This window comes from Ochotona princeps, chromosome 3, assembly GCF_030435755.1.
Source record: "Ochotona princeps isolate mOchPri1 chromosome 3, mOchPri1.hap1, whole genome shotgun sequence".
Classification (NCBI taxonomy): Eukaryota; Metazoa; Chordata; class Mammalia; order Lagomorpha; family Ochotonidae; genus Ochotona; species Ochotona princeps.
The window spans coordinates 32,857,436-32,876,263 of NC_080834.1; the positions used below are offsets into that span (position 1 = coordinate 32,857,436).

Here is an 18,828-nt window from a genome sequence, read left to right on the forward strand (position 1 = left end):
TGGAGCTGCCGCCACTGATTTGCAGGTAGAGGTGTGTGACTTTGGTGACAATACCATCAAAAATAGCGGGCATGGAGAAGTGAGTTCTGCCGAATGAAAGAACTGCGTGGCTTCAGGAAAATTAACTCCTCTGAGCCTTCGCTTTGCTATTGCAACTGAGCAAGGACAATAAAATCCATCTTCATCTGGTGAGGTTGTTTGTGAGGACACAGTGTGATAGGAGAGGGGAAAGTGTTTGAAAAGTGGTCAGTTCTACACAGACCTAAAATATGCCAAAGCTGTGAGCATGCCCTTGCAATGCTGTCATTTTGGAAAGGACAGCAATGACATTTTAAAGAAGGGCCACCACCGAGCAGATTGAGAGAGCCAGTGACACAGGTGCCTATCAAGCCTGGCATTCACAGCACCTTGTCCGGAGCTGCCAGGGCATTTGGGATTTGCATTGAGTTGTCTAGTGTTCTCACCAAATTCCTATCAAACTAGACCCTCAGAAGACAACCACATTGAGAGATGGGGTCTCTGCAGACATCATCAAGTCAACGCAAGGTCAGACTGGATTTGAATGGGCACCAGTGGCTGGTGTCCTGTAAGGAGAGGGAGAGCCGAGGACCGAGCAAGGCCAAGTACAGATGGAGTCCGGGACTGCAGCAGTGTAACCATGAGCCAGGGAACAGTGTGGGTTGCTGGTGACCACCAGAAACTGGAAGAGGCAAGAAATGGCCCTCCCTAGAGCCTGCAGAGGCAGCCTGGCCCTGCTCACCCTTTAATGTGGCACTGCCAGTCTCTAGAACTAGGGTACATTTCTGCTGTTGGAGCCACCCAGTGGGAGGTGTCTTATTATAGCAGCCTCAGGAGACATGTTTCCAAGAACTCTTGAGTGCTGAAGCTCACAGGGTGCCCACCGCTTCACGGCTGTACTTGCAGAGGGAGCTATCAGGCTGCCATGAGTTTGCTAGCCTTGGACCTCATGGATGTGACTGCTCCAAGGCTGTGGCTGACTAGTTTCGCTCCAGGAGCATAGAGGGCCAGAGCTGGAGTGGCACAGCAGAGGTGGCCCAACGCCCGCACCCCCTGCTTAGCATCCTCCTTCTCCCTGCAGCGTCTGCTCTTGCGGTCGGACCCCGGCCTCTTCCATGCTGACTTCAGCAGGAGTCCTGAGGAAGATGCCAGCTCAGAGCATCCGAAGATGGTCAATCCTGAAGCCTCTTTGAGGGGAGACAGGCAGACAGTGGGGAAGATGCATCCAGCTGCAGCCTGCTTGGTGTCCCCAGTACCCCAGCCTCCAGCATGTCTCCCCCCGCCCCATGCCTGCTTGCCAGGTGCATCAGCCACAGCAGCCGAGACTGGTTGCTGAGCTGTAGCAGGCACGGCAGGCTCCATCCTCCTCCGAGTGCCACCCAATGTTTCTGTCTTAGACACAGGATATTAACGTTGGGGCTTGCCCAGGGAAGGAGTTGCCGGCTTCCGCAGACCAGAAAATCATGTCTGAGTTAGTTATTTTGGCTAGGTCTTATTTGGTATTAAAAAAATGAGTAGAAACTGGTGTAAAATATTCTGTTCTCTCTAAGGGAAGGAAGATCATTTGAGTCTGAAGTGGTGACTAGGTTTTATGCCAATGAGGGAGTACATGGACAGATTGCATGTTCCTTTTCTCGAGTTTTGGTTTCGTTTTGTGCTGTTTGAGTAAGAAGTGAGCCTTTCTTGAGGGAGAATTGAGCATCACCCTTAGTTGAAGGCTACAGAGAGAGTTTTGAGAGACGGGAAAAATCATGAACACACGCTTTTCAGTGTCATGCCCCAGACACTCGTCTGTGGTTTTATCATCTTAGCTCATTTAATGTCTCCTAAAATGTAAGGAATGAGCAGTTGTTTGTACCCATCTTCTAGGCAAGGCTTGCAAGCTGATACCTAAACCCAGAGTCCATTCTCTGAACCCCTGAGACAAGAAGAAAAAAATTTTAATTATTAAGAATATGCCATAAAGCTATAATCACCTTCCATAAGTACATAAAAGAAATGTTTACATGGAATGTACTTTTAAGGATTTCAAGCTGACAGAGATTCAATGAACGCTATTATATTAAACTGTTAAATTTCATTATGTTGCTTATTAAATTCCAGTCTGTCAGTTCTAGAGCCTTAAATTCATGTCTTAATGACAAATTGTGTTCTGACCGATCCCATTGAGCGTCGCTAATAATTTCTGGCAATTGAAACTATTTCTAAAGGCAACCAGGAAGTATTTATATTCTTTTACAATGTTGAGAGAATAATTCTAATTTAGCCTGTCTTCAGACTGAGAAATAAATCTTTCCTAATCTCCCAAGGTAGACACTGAATTAGAAGGGAAAATGGCCATGTTTTTCTTGCACCCAAACTCAGGGGAGGAGGGTGGGTCCTGGGGCCGTGAGGAGGAGACCCACAGGATCCCAATCCGACTCTACGGGTTCCTGGAATCTTGACAGTCTCTCCTGATCCCACATTGTCGATTGATGATTCAGCTAAAGCTGTATAACTACATGAAGCCTTGTGTCTGGATGGCAGAGGTGTGATTCCAGAAGCTATGCAAAGCCAGGCTCCAGGGCAGAGCTGGCACCCTTCCCGTTTGAAGGCCAACAAGGAGATGTGAACACTCGAGAGAACTATTCCAGCTGTCACTCCATTCCTTGTCCTTGCTTTTTGTGTTCCTACAGGCAAGAGCTTCACCCTGACCATCACCGTCTTCACAAACCCGCCGCAAGTCGCCACCTACCACAGGGCCATCAAGATCACGGTGGATGGACCCCGGGAACCCCGAAGTGAGTAGGGGCTGCCGGGGGATGGCATGCTCAGGGACTCGGAATCCCCCAGGTCTACTCTCAGTTCTTCCGAGCAGCAGGATCAAAATGAAACAGTGATGGAAGAGTGACCAGGCAGAGGAAGAGCTGACAAAAAAGGCCTGAGGATCAGCGGACCACTAGAGTCCCGTTACTATCCATGCTAGCCTGTTGTGACTCTGGGTAGGCCAGAAAGGAAAAAATGGCAATGACACTTTTCTTTCTTTGGCACAGAAAAAAAAATCTTCTGAGATTGTTTAAAATAGAGAACAGGATGGTATGAGAGTGCCTGCCGTTATGGGGGAGGAACTTGTAAATACAGAAAGATGGTACCAAAAAGAGCTCCCGTGAGGAAAGCTTTTAAAAAAGGAGTGGGGTTGTTTAGTCTGCAGGAAAGATGTCTTCCCGGTGACTTAATGACTATATTTGAGTAAACACAAGAGCCACACGCCGTTCTAGGCCACCACCCTGCCCCGAGAGCTGAGGCCAGGCTGCAGGTTCAGGTCTGGGGTGCTGACAGAAGCCCTGGACCAGCACCCACAGCTCCCAGCTGCATCAAGACCCTCATGGAGAACTGCTCTCCTCTCAGCAGCAAGTGAACAGGGCTGGGAGGCAGGATTTCCTTCCATCCCAGGAAACTGGGGTGAGGCAGGGCAGGTCCTTAATTGGAGTAGTTAAGAATGTAGACTCTGGAAGCCTCTGAGTGGAGCTCCTACGGCTGCAGCAAGCTACAGAGCCTTTGGGAACCTCAGCTTCATCCGTGGCTGTGAGCATGAGAGCATCTTTGGAAGGGCATTGTCATGATGCCCCTGACCTGGTGCAGGGAAGCAGCCCAGGGAAGGCTGAGGGTTCCAGTAGAGCACCTCACCTCTCAACCCTGTCTCCAGCTGCTGCTCCAGTGCCCCCACAGGGCCTTCCAGGGATGCTGGCTCCTGTGGAATGTCTAAGGCAGACCCTGGGGTGCAGCTCTGCCTTTCCCGCAGCCCTGGCCATGAGTTCATACCATCTCAGCTGCCTTCTAGAACTGTTTTCTTTGCTGCTTCTGCTTTCCCAGTGCCCTTGGGTGGGCCAGCAGAGAAAGACCCACAGGATCCCGGGTTTCATGGTGGAAGGGCTTCAGAAAGTTCATGGAAAATGCGATTATACAGTTGACAAATACACTGTTTTTGGCACTGAAATTTCATTCATTCATTCATTTCCAAATGAACTTCCTGCCTGCCTTCCTAGGGTGCCCTTGCCACCATTCACTATGCTGAAGACACCCTCCACTCTGTGTCTCATGCCTCCACTGAGGACCCATTTTCAGGTTTTCATTTTCTTTTCTCTTTTTTAAAGATGTATTTAGTTATTTGAAAGGCAAAATTAAAGAGGGGGGAGATTGTCTTCCATCTGCTGGTTCATACCCCAAATGACCGTGGTGACTAGGGCTGGGGCAGGCTTAAGCCAGGAGCCAGGAAATGCATTTGGGTGTCCCGTATGGGTGGCCAGAGTCTAAGAACTTGGGCCATCAGCGGCTGTCTTAGCTGGCAGCCGGGTAGGAGATGGAGCAGCCAGGTCTTGAACCAGTGCACTTAGGGGATGCCAACACCACCTGAACAGATGCTCACGGGATGCCAGCATCACAGACAGTACTGGCCCCAGGCTTTTTCTGCTTAAGTCCACTGAATATTTCTTTCTGTCCTCAAAGTTGGGTTGCTGTACAACTTGTAACATCTGCTGGTTCTTCCTGTGTGTGTGAGGCAGACCATGGGGACAGGATCCCACAGTTATCGCAGAACCCAGGAACCGCCTTGGGTATTTGCTGGTTGGCCAGAGCAGTGATAGGGGACATGCTAAAGACTGACAGTGACCCTGCTAAGGCACAGCATAAACACCAGGGGCACTTTCTCTCCTCTGAGGACCACAGAAGAAGCAGGGTTACATTCCATCAAGGTGCAAGCCTGCAGTGAGGTGCAAGGATGTTGTCAAATTGAGAGAGAGGCTCACCCAGGAGGCTGGAATCTCTGCCTCTGAAAATAGGATACCCTGTTTTCACACCTGGCTCACCTGGCTGTGGAAGCAGCGTAAAGCACCTGACCCCTTGAGATTCCTGCTCTGTTGCTCTCCTCTCGTGCATGCAAACGGCTGGTGTTGGCCTTCCTACCAGCATCTCCTGTAACGGATTGATGGGGTTTCAAAAAGTACAGGTTGGCTGCTCTGACTTTTAAGGATTGGCAGGCAGAGCGAGGAAGCAGGGCAAAGTGGCTGTAACTGCCTGCCTGTATACACAGTTTATTCTGCCCCTGCTGTTTTATGACTTAAGAAAATAGCCCTTTCAGAGAAGGGCCCCTAGAACAGAGAGGAGAGTGGCTCCAAAGAGACACCTGTTTTTAAGCAGTCTTTCCTGCCAAGTGGAGTTTGGAGTCTAGGAAAAAGTTAAATGAGCAGAAATAAGTATGATATAAAGAGGCGGAAGAGCCTCAGGTAGAGAGTCTCATATTTCACAAGAGACTTTTAGAAAAAGGCAAAATACACACAGACTCCTGGGGAGATTTGGGCAATGCTGACTTCTCTGTTTACTCTGTGAGGCCAGGGTGGACTACTGCTTCCTTCTCTCTGTCTCTCTCTCTCTGTCTCTCTCTCTCATGATTTTGTTTTATTTAATGATTTGGAAGACAGAAAGAGGTCTTCTGGTTCACTCCCCAAATGCCTGCATTGGCCTGTGCTGTGTCAGGCTGAAGCTAGGAGCCAGGCGCTTCATCCAGGTCTCCCACATGGCTGGCATAGGTCTGATTACTTGAACTGACACTTGTTGCCTCCCAGGATCCACATCAGCTGGAAGCTGGAGCGTTCTTGGGACACTCAGCAGTGGGAATGTGGGCATCTCAACCTTAACCACAAGGCTGAGCATCCACCCTGCTGTTCTTGTTACTGTAGCTCTTCCTTGAAGTTATTGATTCTTGAGACAGGCACTTCTTTTTGCTCACAATTGCTTTCCCATGTAATGCTGCAGGAGGACCCTGCAGGAGAATCAGGATATCCGCACAAGGTCAGAAATCCCTGAATGAACAAGTCTCTTTTATATTTATAGTGCTATGGATTCCAGATGACTCCAGCAAAAATGGTGTTGGTAGTGCAGCGTCCAATAATTTTATTAAATCAAAGACTATAAAAATTAGAAAGGAACTGAGAGAGTTTTGGGGGGCAGTTGCCACCTAAATAAGGGAGAACAGTTGGAAAGAAATAGAACAATTTGCCTGGATTGTAAAGAGGTTGTTGTTGGATCTGTGTTATGGTAAAAGGGGTTAATCCACCACCTGAAATGCTGGCATGCCCTATGAGCGTAGATTGAGTGCCAGCTGCTCTACTTCCCATCCAACTCTCTGCTTATGTTCCTGGGAAAACAGCAGAGGATTGTCCCAAATTCTTGGGCCCCTGCACCCATAGGGGAGACCCAGATGAAGCTCCGGGCTCCTGTATTCTGCCTGGCCCAGCCAAGGCCATTGTGGCCATCTAGAAATAGATAAATCCCTTTCTATCTCTATCTCTCTCTCCTTGTCACTTTACCTACAAAATAATTAGAAAGAAATATTTTTAAGATTCATCTTATTTATTTTTTTAATTGATTACATTGCATTCATTATGTGACACAGTTTTATAGGCACTGGGATTCCCCCCACCCCTCCCCAACCCCCCACCTATGGTGGATTCCTCCACCTTGTTTCTTTACCACAGTTCAAATTCAGTTGAGATTGAAAGAAATCTTTTTTAAAAAGATAGTTGTTGATGAAACCAGAATAGGACAAGGAGTTCTTGACATCAAGTACTGAACTCTTATCCATACATATGTCCATCCATCCATTTGTTTATTAATCTCTGCATCCATATCACACTGTTTATACATCATCAATTGTGAACTCTGATTATGACCTCAGAATACCCACCCTGGAAGTGAGGTGTTGGCTGCATGACTGCTCATGCTTGTCCCAGATCTACAGCTGTCTAGAAAGGAGAAATGGTAGCCTTTCGTGGCGGGTGTGTCTGCAACCTGAAATAGTCATGCACGAGACCATAGATCTAGCCGAGCTCTTTCCATGGACCCTGTAGATAGCTAAGCAGGTACCTGTGCATGGAAACCTGCTGCCAGCCAGTTTGTTGATCGTGCTGTGAGGGTAACTTGACATTCTGTCCTCATCATCGTTCTTGACAATGACGAAACTGTAGCACAAACTGTATTTCAAAGAGAATTTGAAAGTAGTCTTCATTTCAGATGGTTATTTTCTCTTTTATAGACACTGGCCTGTCAAAAAATTGCTTTTTCCACATTCCATGGGATTTATTATTTTTTTAATTGAAACCAATATAGAAAGTATTAATTATTGGAAAGTTACATTTGTTGTGCGGAAAAAGAGCACCATTCGTTGCTCCCAATTGGTGTGGGCAAGAAGCAGTGAAGGATCTGTGTTGGAAGCTTGTTAACATGCAATAGGCAGGTTTAAGTATAAACAATAAGAAGCTTTGGAGAAAATATTCCAGAGTTGTTTTTAATGTAATTTTTGGTGTATCTGGGGACCTAATGAAAAACTCCAGCTGTCAGCCCGTGCGTCTGTAATTTGCTGACTGATAATATAGAGGGACCAAACATGTCCTCCACAGATGTTAGCTTAAATAGTGTGAATTGGTTCGGTGCTCCAAGGGATGATACTGTTTTGGAAGAAGGTTGAGAACAGTGGACACTTGGACTGTCAGCAGCCTAGAGGCCAAGGTCTGTCTCTCTCAGGTGTGCACTGGACAGCCGTCACTTCTGGTCAGGGACCTGTGATTCAAGAACATGCAGAAACCTAGTTGAAAGTGAGACAATTCATGCAACAAATGTTGACCATTTCTGGGATGTGTTTTGCTTTTGGACTAAAGGAATTCTTTGCAACAGTGGGTGATGATGTGCTTGGGCTCCTGAGATTCACAGTAACACACAGAAAGGTGGAATCATTCCTTGCAAACTTGTGTACTTTCTGGGCCACCAGCCTCCTTGCTGACTAATATGAGTTACGGTTAACATAGGCCCACAGGAGGGCCCCTTGATTATTCTTGCTTTTTGAGTACTTGATTATGTCATATGAATGTAAATTTCTTCCATGACTTTGAACATAAATTGCATGCCTACTCCATATACACTCATATACAGAATTTCAGGATTTGGAGTCCCTTGGACACCAAAATCCATGGTTACTCAAAGCTCTTCTAGAAACTGGATTACTTCATGCTTCTAGCCTATGCATACCCCCATGTAGAGATCAAATCTCTTCTACATCACTTATAATACATAAAGGTCACTGCTACGTAAATAGTTGTCAGAGTATATTGCCTGAGGAGTAATGACAGTAACAAAAACCTGCAAGTGTCCAGAACAGGTGCAGTTTTTTCCTGGGTGTTTTCCGTCTGTGATTGTTTGAATTTGTGGGTTCAGAACCCAGAGATGTGGAGGGGTAAGTGCATTGGTAGCAGCATTGTCCATGATGAGAAGTGCCTAACAAGTACCTGGGTGGATAGTGGACTTCAAAATACTTGAAATAATGATCAGAAAAGTGCGAGATGAGCAGTGTTTTTATAGGCTGCTCTTTTGACTATTAGTTCTTTTTTAAAATGTCATTTGTTCATAATGATCCAATTGCCTGATAGCAGTGACAGCTAGCATTAGATGCTGTTAATCATTTATCCAACACTGTTGAAGGTACCTCATGCATAGTCATTTCTGTAATCTTTGAAAGAACAGATAAAGAAATTGATAAGGAACCAAAAGGAAATTGAGTAACTGGCCCTAGGCCATACAACTGGGAAGCCAGAATTTAAGCAGAGCAGTCCAAACACTGGAATCCACAGGCACCAGTGTCTGTGTTTAAGAACCACACTGACTGCTGTTTGAACTTCATAGTATTTTAATTCCAGTATTTTTTTAATTAGGAGAGTTTACCAACAAATGGGTGCTTCACATATAATCTTCTTTGAGAAGTTAAAGAGGTATACCGTCATGGTTCTAACTGACAGGAGAGAATCAGCATGTCCCCGGAACCAGGCTACAGAGGGGTCCTAGCACCCAGCCACGGCCATGCTGATCACATGTGCAGCCAGTTGCTTGTGCACCTGTCACCAGGGTCAGCTAGGGAACCTGGCTTTGATGGGAACCTCAACCATGGGCGATACACAACATGAGCCTCTCCCTCTGGCACTGGCCTGTAGGATACGTGAGTATCCAGAGCAGCCGTCTGAGTCCAGATACCCCTAAGCAAAGGGTGTCCTGGGGCTCACATGCGTGGCATCCTGGGACAATGTGCCATTCTTGGATTTTCACTGACTATTGCAACTTCCAAAGGGTTTCTTGGATCTGAGACCACAGGCTTGTATTCAACCAGCCCAATGATTCATCTTCCAAGTCATCGTCCAGGTCATGAGTGAGGACCTACTTAATCCTGTTCCCACTGAATTCCTGAAATCTCAGCTTTTGAACTTGAGCTCTTTCTAGATGAAATCGTAATTCACCAAGAAAAAAAATAATTTTCTCTCCCTCCCTCTTTCCTTCCTTTCCTTTCCATGTGAAAGTAAAATAGGAGGACTAAGGCCTGACTTCCCTGCCTTTCCTCTCTGTTTTGAAAGGCCTGTTGGAGGTTATGGCAGAAACTTCAGGGATGTGTCCCTGGCTACTTTATTTTCTTCTGTATTAAGGTCCCCATCTACCTGAAGACTTGGACAAGACAGTTTTTAAAGCATTAGTAATAGTCAAACCTAAATATTTCCAGTGGTTGTGAGTCTTCTCCTGTGTAGCATGTATAGTGTCAAAGTAAACAAACAGGAGAAATTGTGTCTGTGTGAGATTTTCCTGACCTTTGATTTCAGGCTGAGGTCAGATGGGAAATGACTGGCAAGGGGTGGCAAGAGCTCATGTCTTGTATCTTGGAATCAAGTCTTGCTTCCCAGCCCTGTCTTATGCAAAACCTACCAATGATTGATTGATTGGTGTTTGTGTCATTGTAAAACAGAGAAAGGGAGTTTCTACCAGGTGCCAGTGAGAACACGCAGAAATGGTTGAGGCACACTCTTAGTGTTGGAGCAGCAAGGAGTGGAGAGACATGTCGTGAAAATTAAACTGTCACTTTAGATTTCCCTTTCTGTTTAAACCGTAGCAAAATCTTGTCACTGTTTTGAATGCCACGGCACTGCAGCTGAGAACTAAATTAATGTATCTGGGTCCTTGTTAGCATTTATTATGTGATGTGTGCTAAAGAAGAAAAAAAAATCCTGTCTGCATTTAGGCTTCCGTTTCTTAAGCTTCAAACATGTAGAGAGATTTCTGGATCATGAACCTGGGGACCTGGGTTTTCACACTGGCGCCACCAGACCTGTGGGTGTGAACTCGGGCAATTATCTTAAGCACTTTAGTCCTCATTTTCCTCTTCTGCCGAACCAGGCAATGGAACAAGATAATCTCTAAATTAATTCCCACTCAAAGGGGGTAACAAAATATTGTCAGCAAAACACTTCAGGTTCCCCAGGTCCCTGAGCTCCTTTCCTGGGCCACCCTGCATCACATTAGATAAATCCATGTGCGCCCAGCTTGTATGTTAGGGATTCTTTTTTGTTGTGAGTTTTTGAAAAGTTGCTATAGTTAGATTTTTTTTTTTAAAGTTCTGGCCATGATTAGCTTATTTAATTTACTGTGGTCCTGATTTCTCTGCCATCAACTTGTGATTACAACAAAGGTTGAAGTCCCCATGTCAGCACCTGGTGCCTTGTGGATACACTGATGGCTGCAGGAATACTGGTCTGGTGGAACCTCTATGAGATATGGACAGTGGCCTGCTAGCATCATGAAGCTGTGAGGCCAAATGTGACAGCCTTTGTGCAGTGCTTAGACCAATACCTGGCTCAGAACACATTCTGGGAAGAGGTCAGTCACTGCCCATGTTGAACTTTGGAATACTTTTAATAACTGAAAAAACAAAGGAACTTTGAGAATCCTAAATTTAAAAATTCATGAAGTTGCCATAAGGTTGCTTTTTTTTGACATTTAATTAAACATTTATACATTTTGATTTTTTTTTTTCCAATTTATGGTTTGTATTTAGAACCAGTAAAATTTCTTTCCTGGCATTATTTACAGGGCCCTTGAAAGAATCTGGGCATGGTTCCTAAGCCCCTAATGGGTACAATGGCCCTGCCCCTAAATGTTGCACTTTGTGATAAACTTGGAAGGTGGGAGGAGGGAAAAACTCAGTGCCTAAGATCCTGCCTGTGGTGCCTGTTCAGCTTGTGTGTGACAGTCCCAGAAGGACCTGTGCCACTTTCCTACACAAGTGCCCAGGAATGTGGCAGGGTCACTCGGGGTCAGAACTCTCATCTGACTACCCCTTACCAGCTGTGGATTCCATCCGTACCTACGGAGTAGGCACCCAGTGTGATGGCCGAATGAGGCAGCCTCTTCGCAGGGAAAATAATGGAGCACAGAGTAGTCACCGCTTGGTGCCTGAAAGGGATGGATTCTAGAATGCTCGTGAATACAGAACTCCGTGAATGCAGCATTTGCATAGAACCCACACACGCTCTGGTGGGCTGCGTGGAGTATAAAGAGTTGTATCCTCGATAGAGAAGAACTACAAGAAAAAGTTTGTATGTGATTTTTTTTTTTTACAATTGTTTTTGGCTAAAACCAGTTGAGTCATGGATGTGGGAGCTACTATATAAACGCATAATAAACTACTGCTTAGCCACAGCCAAGATCCGCATGCATGGAAACATGGTGCACCACCCTTTGAGTTTCAGAAACCCACATGAGCACTGAAGATTTCCTGTGTCCACTGTCTGTGTGCCCTGAGGCCCGATGGGGCTGCTCTGCCTGGGCTACTTGGGTGGTGGCCATGTGTGTCTCTCCCACGTGAGCAGGTGGAGCTGCGGCTGGCTGCTGGATGACAGTTGGGGTCACAGCATCATGGCCTGTTATAACATGTCTGCTTCTCCACTTTTGAGTGAATTCATGTATTTTTTTTTCATTCCTTAGCCACTTTCTGTTTGGGAAGAAATCTCTCCTTGAATTTTCTCACAGGTTCAGGGTTTTCTCAGCAAGCCTTGTGGTTCACAAGGGAATTAGTTAACATTTGAAAGACCCAGTCTCTCAGAACTGCCAGTACCACACACACACACAAAGAGTTTTTACACTAAGCAAGTCAAAACTACATGCACACGCTGATTCTGTGTCTGTGTTAGCTTTAGTTAGTTTGCCATTTCTTCGTTCCCCTATTCTGTGTTTTTAAAAGCTTTTTTTTTTTCTTTTGCTGTGACAGCATTAAATGTTGAAATGCGGAAGAAATAAACTAGGTTGTAATCCATGACTGTGTCACAGTTGTGTGATCAGACGTGTGGCAAGACACTGACACTGAGTTGGATGGGAAATGCCTTTTTCATAATATGATCGCCACCACCTTCTGCTTGGAACTTTTACAGTGTCACCAACAAAATTCAGGTAGTCAGTTGCCAAGTATTCTGGATTCATATCCATAGGTGAAAGCTCAGGCCAGGAGGAAAAAAAAGAAAGCCATAAAAGTACCCAAAGCAAAGTTCCTTTGTGTTTGCCTTTTTAAAAGTAACACAATGGAGTTAATCTGCCAAGTCCCTGGACCCCAATAAAGAAAGTTAATGGCAATACATTACTTTGGGACTTCCAAGATTTACATATACTCAGGTTCCATTAAAGCAAATATTGACTAAAAGCCAGGCTGTTCTCGAAATCTTTCAGTGTACTTTCCTGTCCTGAAACGTTGAACATCTGATATTCTATTTGTTTGTTTGATTTTTTTTTCCGCTTTTGTTTACCATGACTTAGAAGCCATCTTCTGGTCATTTGAGATGAAAAGTCAACATTTGGAAGAAGTGAGTTCTTAGGTACTGTATAAATTTATGGCCCTTTCTGTATTTGTTCCTGGTATCACTGTTTTTTCACTTACCACTGAGTGGCTTTATGATATTTCCACTTCATTCATGTTGAAGAGCCAAGAGGAAAGACAGGGATCCTTCCTTTGCTCCTCTCTGGCATCTAGATTCCAGACCTACAATAGCCACCATGTGCTGGAGAGGGTGAGGGGAGGAATTTGAAGTCTAGAGGCTTGGCCTCCAGCTCCATCTGTGTGATTTAGTAGCTGCGTGTCCCATCTTCCCCATCTGTAGAATGGGTCCCCCTCGGCTATGGATGTGAGGATTCAATGAGACAGATCCCAGAAGCAGCCTGCCGTGGTGGCAAATGGTCCTTGTCTCTCCTTGACCACACGAATCTTCCCAAGCGTTGTCCCACTCTAGCCACTGGGGCTTGGTTCCCAGATACCCCTCCGCAGCAGAGGACGTCAACATCACAGGATGTTCAAGTCCCTCACTTAAGACAGCATGGAGTGGGCGTGTTGAGTTGGTGGTTAAAATGCCCTTGGGGGTACATACATCACAGGTTGGAGGGCCTGGACTCGGCAAGTTTCAGCTCCATTCCTGATTCTAAGGCTGCTTACCACTTTATATCCTGGGAAGCAGCAGGTGGCGGCTCCAAGTTGAGTCCCTGTCACTGGCTTGGGAAACATGGATTGAGTTCCCAGTCCATGGTTTAGGCCTAACTCCACCCCAGCTGTCGAGGGCATCTGGGGGAATGAACCAGCATTTTGAGAGGTCTCTGCCTCTCTCTCCTCCTCCTCCTCCTCCTCTCACTCTCTCTTTCTCCCGCTCTCTAATAAATAATTAATAGAATGACCTAGTGCTTGCAAGAGGGGTGAGCAAAAATAAATTCTGTGTATGTTCAGTACAGCACATTTTTTTTCTGAATAGCTGCAAAAACTAAAAAGAATTGTCTGAGCCCACAGATGTGATCCATGTGGGCAAGCGGAGCTTGACTGTCGTGCCACGACACAGCCAGGTCCCTTCTGCTCATCCCACAGCCTTTGCCAGGGGAAGCAGATGGAATTCTGTCCAAGTGGGGGCCCCATATTTGTCATGTCCAAGTTTGTTGAAAAAAGGAAAAAAAAAGTCCTGGCCAATGGGGCATTCGGGAATCTATATGGTCAGGGATTCTCTTCTCTCGCTTCCACTCTACCTGTTAGTAACTCCAAACGCCCAGGTGCTGAGCTGGCCTCGGGCCGCTTCCCCTGTTGACTCATGGACTGGTTACCCAGTCTACCGTTCCTGCCATTTCGTTCCCGTAGATGCAGACAGGATCTTATGAAAAATGTAGCTGTGTCTGAACCACGCACTGAGCAACTTGTGTCTAGAAGCTTCCATGGGGCCGTTTATAAGATGGGAGTAGTTGTGGGATCCCTGGCTATTGCATCGGGGCTATTTTGGATGAATTGAGATGATGTTTTTCAAAGTTTTTTTTTTAATTGTCTATCCGTTAGGTAATGGAAGTATAATAGCTATTTAGATGGTTGGTAATAATAACAGGAATATCTATTATTGTTTCATGTGTATTATATGGAAATCATAGGGATCTTCAAGCAATTATCGGTTTCTTGAAGGTAGCTTTCATCTCCTTGTGTCTTTCAGGATTGGTGAAAAGAAAATTGCAGAGGGAAAAAAAAGACAATTTAAATCAGCCACCACTATTATTATTCCATACTTAGAAAAATTTTATCTTTGCCAGTAGAATATCTGAACATTTTCTTGCCTACATCTTCAGACTATCAGAACTTGAGTAACGTTAGAAAATGCCATAATTAAGCAACTGAAAATAGAGTTTGACTTGAATGGAATTTTCCTTTCCAAAACCTAACTGTTCTTCTAAAACTCTGTAGTTTTTTCAGTTACTTCCCAAGAAACTTTCACAAAGCCGGAAGTTTCAGGGGAATGTCGGACCGACCCACGTAAGATCAGGGTGCTTTAGCCCTCTACCACTCCCGCCCATTCCGCCCCCACACCGTGGCTTTTTATACGTGCTGCTTGCCCAAGATTTCTGGATTAGATTTCAGCAAGGCGAAATGCTACACCCTGGAGATTTCGTGCTGGTTTCTTCAGACCAGTCCCAAGCTGCAGCTGCTGGGGGCCCAGGGCAGCTCAGGGTCCGGTTCCTCTGCTGACAGTCAATGTGGGGAGCAAATTTAGAGGAACACAGTCTATTTCTTAGGTTATTCTGCCAGTCTCAGCATACAGCGGTAGCCAAGTGCAGGGAGAAAGAACTGGAAAGTGCTGAAATTTGAGTCTTGAGGGCTGGGCCATGCTCTGGGAGCTGCTCTGTTGAACTCTAGAAAGAATCCTGAGCCCTGGGCGAGGGAGAGGCCAGCCCTATGGAAAAACGCAGGCTAGGGAGCCCACACGTGGCCTCTGGCCCTGCCTGGCTGTGGGAGACACAGGAGCAGCTTCAGACCACCTCGGAGGGGGCAAGGTGCAGGGGCCTGGGGCAGAAGTGCAGGCTCAGTGATTTGTGAGGTCCGTCTCACCTCCTGCAAGTAGAACTCTGTCGGAACCAGAGCACTGTGGTCAGCTGTGGGTGGGGAGACTGAGCAAGCTGGGGATGGACTCTTGGCCCAGGCTGGGGAACCAGAATAAAGCCCCCACCCCCACAGCCCCGCGGTGCTTCAGAGTGGCAAGCTTCAGTCGGGGAAATCGTGCTAACCCGATTTCCCATGACTTTGGCAACATCACACACACACACATCCTGAAATCCACAAAGTGCCTCGATTGTCCAAGCCCCAGTGTGGCCAACTTCCCAAAGGGAGCTCGGTGTTAATTCCTTGCCCAAGAAGAAGGAGAACGGGTGTGACTCGTGTTAATTGTCAGAGTGGTCCTGAGCTGGGGCTGCCTCCTCGCTCTGCCTCCTCGAAGTATTATGGGCTGTTCTTCAATACCTGCCCTACCTATCTTCACAATCTAGCCGCAAACAGCTTCGGTTGACCACACCGCTTCCCTATTGAAAGTTAATACTGTTTGACTCACTCTGGGCTACCAACTCACAGCCAAAGAAAACAAGGCAGAGAATAACCGGCTTGTAAGGCGTTTGGAAAGCTCTCGGAGGCCCTGCTTTCAAAATCCCATACAGTAGTTTTACTATATCTCTCAGCTGCAGCTGCAAAGAAAAATGAAGGAAGCAGAAGTGGTTACAAAAAAAATTTTTTTTCTAAAGGAGAGGAGGGGGTGGGGAAGAGAGATCAACCAACCACAGAGGGAGCAGGGTGGGGAAGAGAGATCAACCAACCACAGAGGGAGCATGGGGCAGAATTCTCTTGCTGGCTCTGCCTGGCTCTGACAGCCCGGAGGCCTTCCACAGCACAGCACAGGGACTGCTGGGCCAGTGGAAGGAGAGGAGAGTGCACAGTTTATTGAAAAGGTCGAGTTCCCAAAGCCTATGTAAGAGTGAGAGAGGAGCCAGGAAGTTGAGCACACCTGCCAGGCTTCCTGAGCCCCAAGGCTCAGGGTTAGGGCTAGGGTTGGCCTCTGGAGGAAGTCTGGGGAGGACTTGGAGTAGAGAAGGTTGTGGCATTTCCTGGGGAAGGAACGACACCTTCTCTTCCCTCTCTCTGTACCTGAAGTTGTGTGGCCTGTACACCCTGCTCAAGACCTGGACCTTTGGTCTGGTGACCAGAGTGAATGGGTGGGTGGGGGTCCTGGTTTCTCAGGATACAGAGAATATTCCTTCCCAGTGTCACCAGGAAGAGAGGGCGGGTCAGGCAAGTAGCCACTTGCCAGGTGGTGGCTGCTCCCAGCTCCTGTTAACAGCAGGAGGTAAAAGTCAGCCAGGGGGCTGAATGAAGCTGTCAGCCCAGAAACAACCTGAAAGCTTGCTCTCAGCATGGTGCAAGGTGGGGCTCAGAGCCGGTGAGAAACTACACCCGGTTCCTCTGTGGTTTTCTTACCAGCAAATGCTCAGAGCCAATTCAGCTCCAGCCACTGTCCAAGGGTTTTGTGGTGGCCTCCTCTTCCCACAAGCCTTGACTTTGATGACACCAGACCGGGCTGACCCTTGGGGGCTGCCCCTGGGACCCAGCAGGCACAATGTATAGAAATGGCAGGGAATTTCCTGGGTCCTTAAAGAAGTATGGAGGGGTGTGAGTGTCCAGCATACTCCTGGGCTAGCATCCTGGGATGAGTCTGTCCCAGGAGAGGGGCCATACATCTATTCGCTCGTTCGTTCAGCATCGCCTGAGGCGTCGTCCAATCCTGCAGGGCCCCACAGTCTGTCTGGTTCCTGTCCAGACTCATGCAGTGTGTCCTTGTTAGTTATGCCAGCTGCCACAGGTGGAGATGACTGGCCTTGTGGAGTGGTTTTTGCTTTCCCCCAGGCCTGGCAAGGCTGGATTTGCTTCAGATGTGAACGCCAAAGTTCAAAGGCTGCAGGTGTATTTCAGGAAAGAATATTCACCTTTCTGCCATGCCCCCACCCTGCCACCAAATCGTTCTCTTTCTCAGCCCCTTGCCCACAGTCTGCCTGAAGCAGGTACTGTGTCAGAGAACAAATCTAGGTTACTGTGAGTCTCTTGAGGGTGATTGTGTGCTGCTGCTTCTGTTTGTGTGTGTGTATTTGGCTATCTCTGTGTGTCCGTGTGTGAGTTGTTAAAGCGGATTCAGTGTGTGTGTGACTTGTATGTATGTGCATGTTTGCTGTATATGCATGTGACATATATGTGTGATATGTGTGGTATATGTACAGTTTTTATTTGTATATATGCGTGTAGTGTGTAAGTAATATATGTGTATATGTTGTGTGGTACTTGAATATATGCTGCATGTATGGTATACAGTGTGTAAGTATGGCATGTATACTTAGAGTATGTTGTGTATGCATATATCTAATAGAGAAACATATATAACATGTAAGCAATGTGTGTTCTGTATATGTTACATGTGTGTAGGTGTGTGAAATGTATGCATGTGTATGGTGTGTGTATGGCATATATGCCATGTGCATATTTATATGGTATGCATATGGTACATGTTTACTGTGTGAGTATGGATATGTGTGGTGCATACATGCTGTGCATAGATGTATAAGATGTATGTGTATGCTGTGCATTTGGTGTGTGTGTGCCATCTGTGTATGGACACCATATGTGTGTGGTGTGTGTATAATGTGTGCATGCTTGGTGTGTTTGTGGCACATGTATGCCATTTGTCTAACTATATGATGTGTATATGTGTATTGTATGTATGTATATGTATGTAATGTGTGTGTGTGTGAATGTAGTCCTTGCAAAAAAACCAAGAGAAGCCACTGCTTTTCTTTGCTTCCATCAGGGTGCTATACTCAACTTAGCACCAGGATCTTTTATGGATTCTTCCATAGTTTTTAATGTGATGAAAGGGAAAAGGAGAAGATAAGTTTTGCTGACTGATGTAACATCTAATGAGACAGCTCTCCATGAGACTTCATGTGCTCACTTATAGTGTCTCTCAGCACTCGGCAGTTTTTTCTGTAGTCAGGTTTCAGTTGACTTGAATCCCAGCATTCTCTGACCCAGTGAGTGGTGACTTTCCCATGGAAGAAGGCTGGGTGGCACAAGGTGTGAAGGACTCATTAGGTCAGTTGGTCATTGCGTCAGCATTTAGTGAGCCTACCACTTGCTAGAGGTTTTCACAGGCATGAAAAGAGACCCACCCCTGTTGTGGTGAGCCTTCCAGTGCGGCAGGCACACACAAACCACTAGAGTGTAACTGAGCAAAGCAGATAAAAACAGAATACAAGGGCCAAGGTTTGATCGGTTGGATGCAGGAGAGTTTGCAGCTTAGAGTGTTCAGGCATTCTTCCAGAACATTTGAGCAAATACTTCAGGATGGAGAGGGGGAGGGCATGAGGCAGGTCCTCAGGTATCAGGTGTGGGGGAACGAGGAAAGATCCCCCTGGGGCTGGGCTGCAGGAGCCAGGGCAAGGTGGCTGCATGGCTAGAGCAGTATGGGAAGTTTCGAGTAAGAGCTGTCCACCTCAAGAAATGGAGCAGGATGCCAGCCTGGACTCCACAGTGTGCGCTCTGCACTTGAGAACCCAGCTGACCTTCTAGATCAGGCTGACTCAGTCAACTGGAGG

At 46.6% G+C, this 18,828-nt stretch overlaps 1 protein-coding gene across 3 annotated transcripts in view; it reads left to right on the forward strand.

Moving 5' to 3' along the window:
• Positions 1-18,828, forward strand: part of RUNX1 (RUNX family transcription factor 1) — a 240,067-nt gene that overhangs the window by 176,788 nt on the left and 44,451 nt on the right. For all 3 annotated transcript variants that reach the window (XM_004594118.2, XM_058661664.1, XM_058661665.1), the window contains exon 5: positions 2,694-2,798. In XM_004594118.2, coding sequence (XP_004594175.1) covers positions 2,694-2,798 — 105 coding nt within the window. The remainder of the gene's footprint in view (positions 1-2,693; positions 2,799-18,828) is intronic.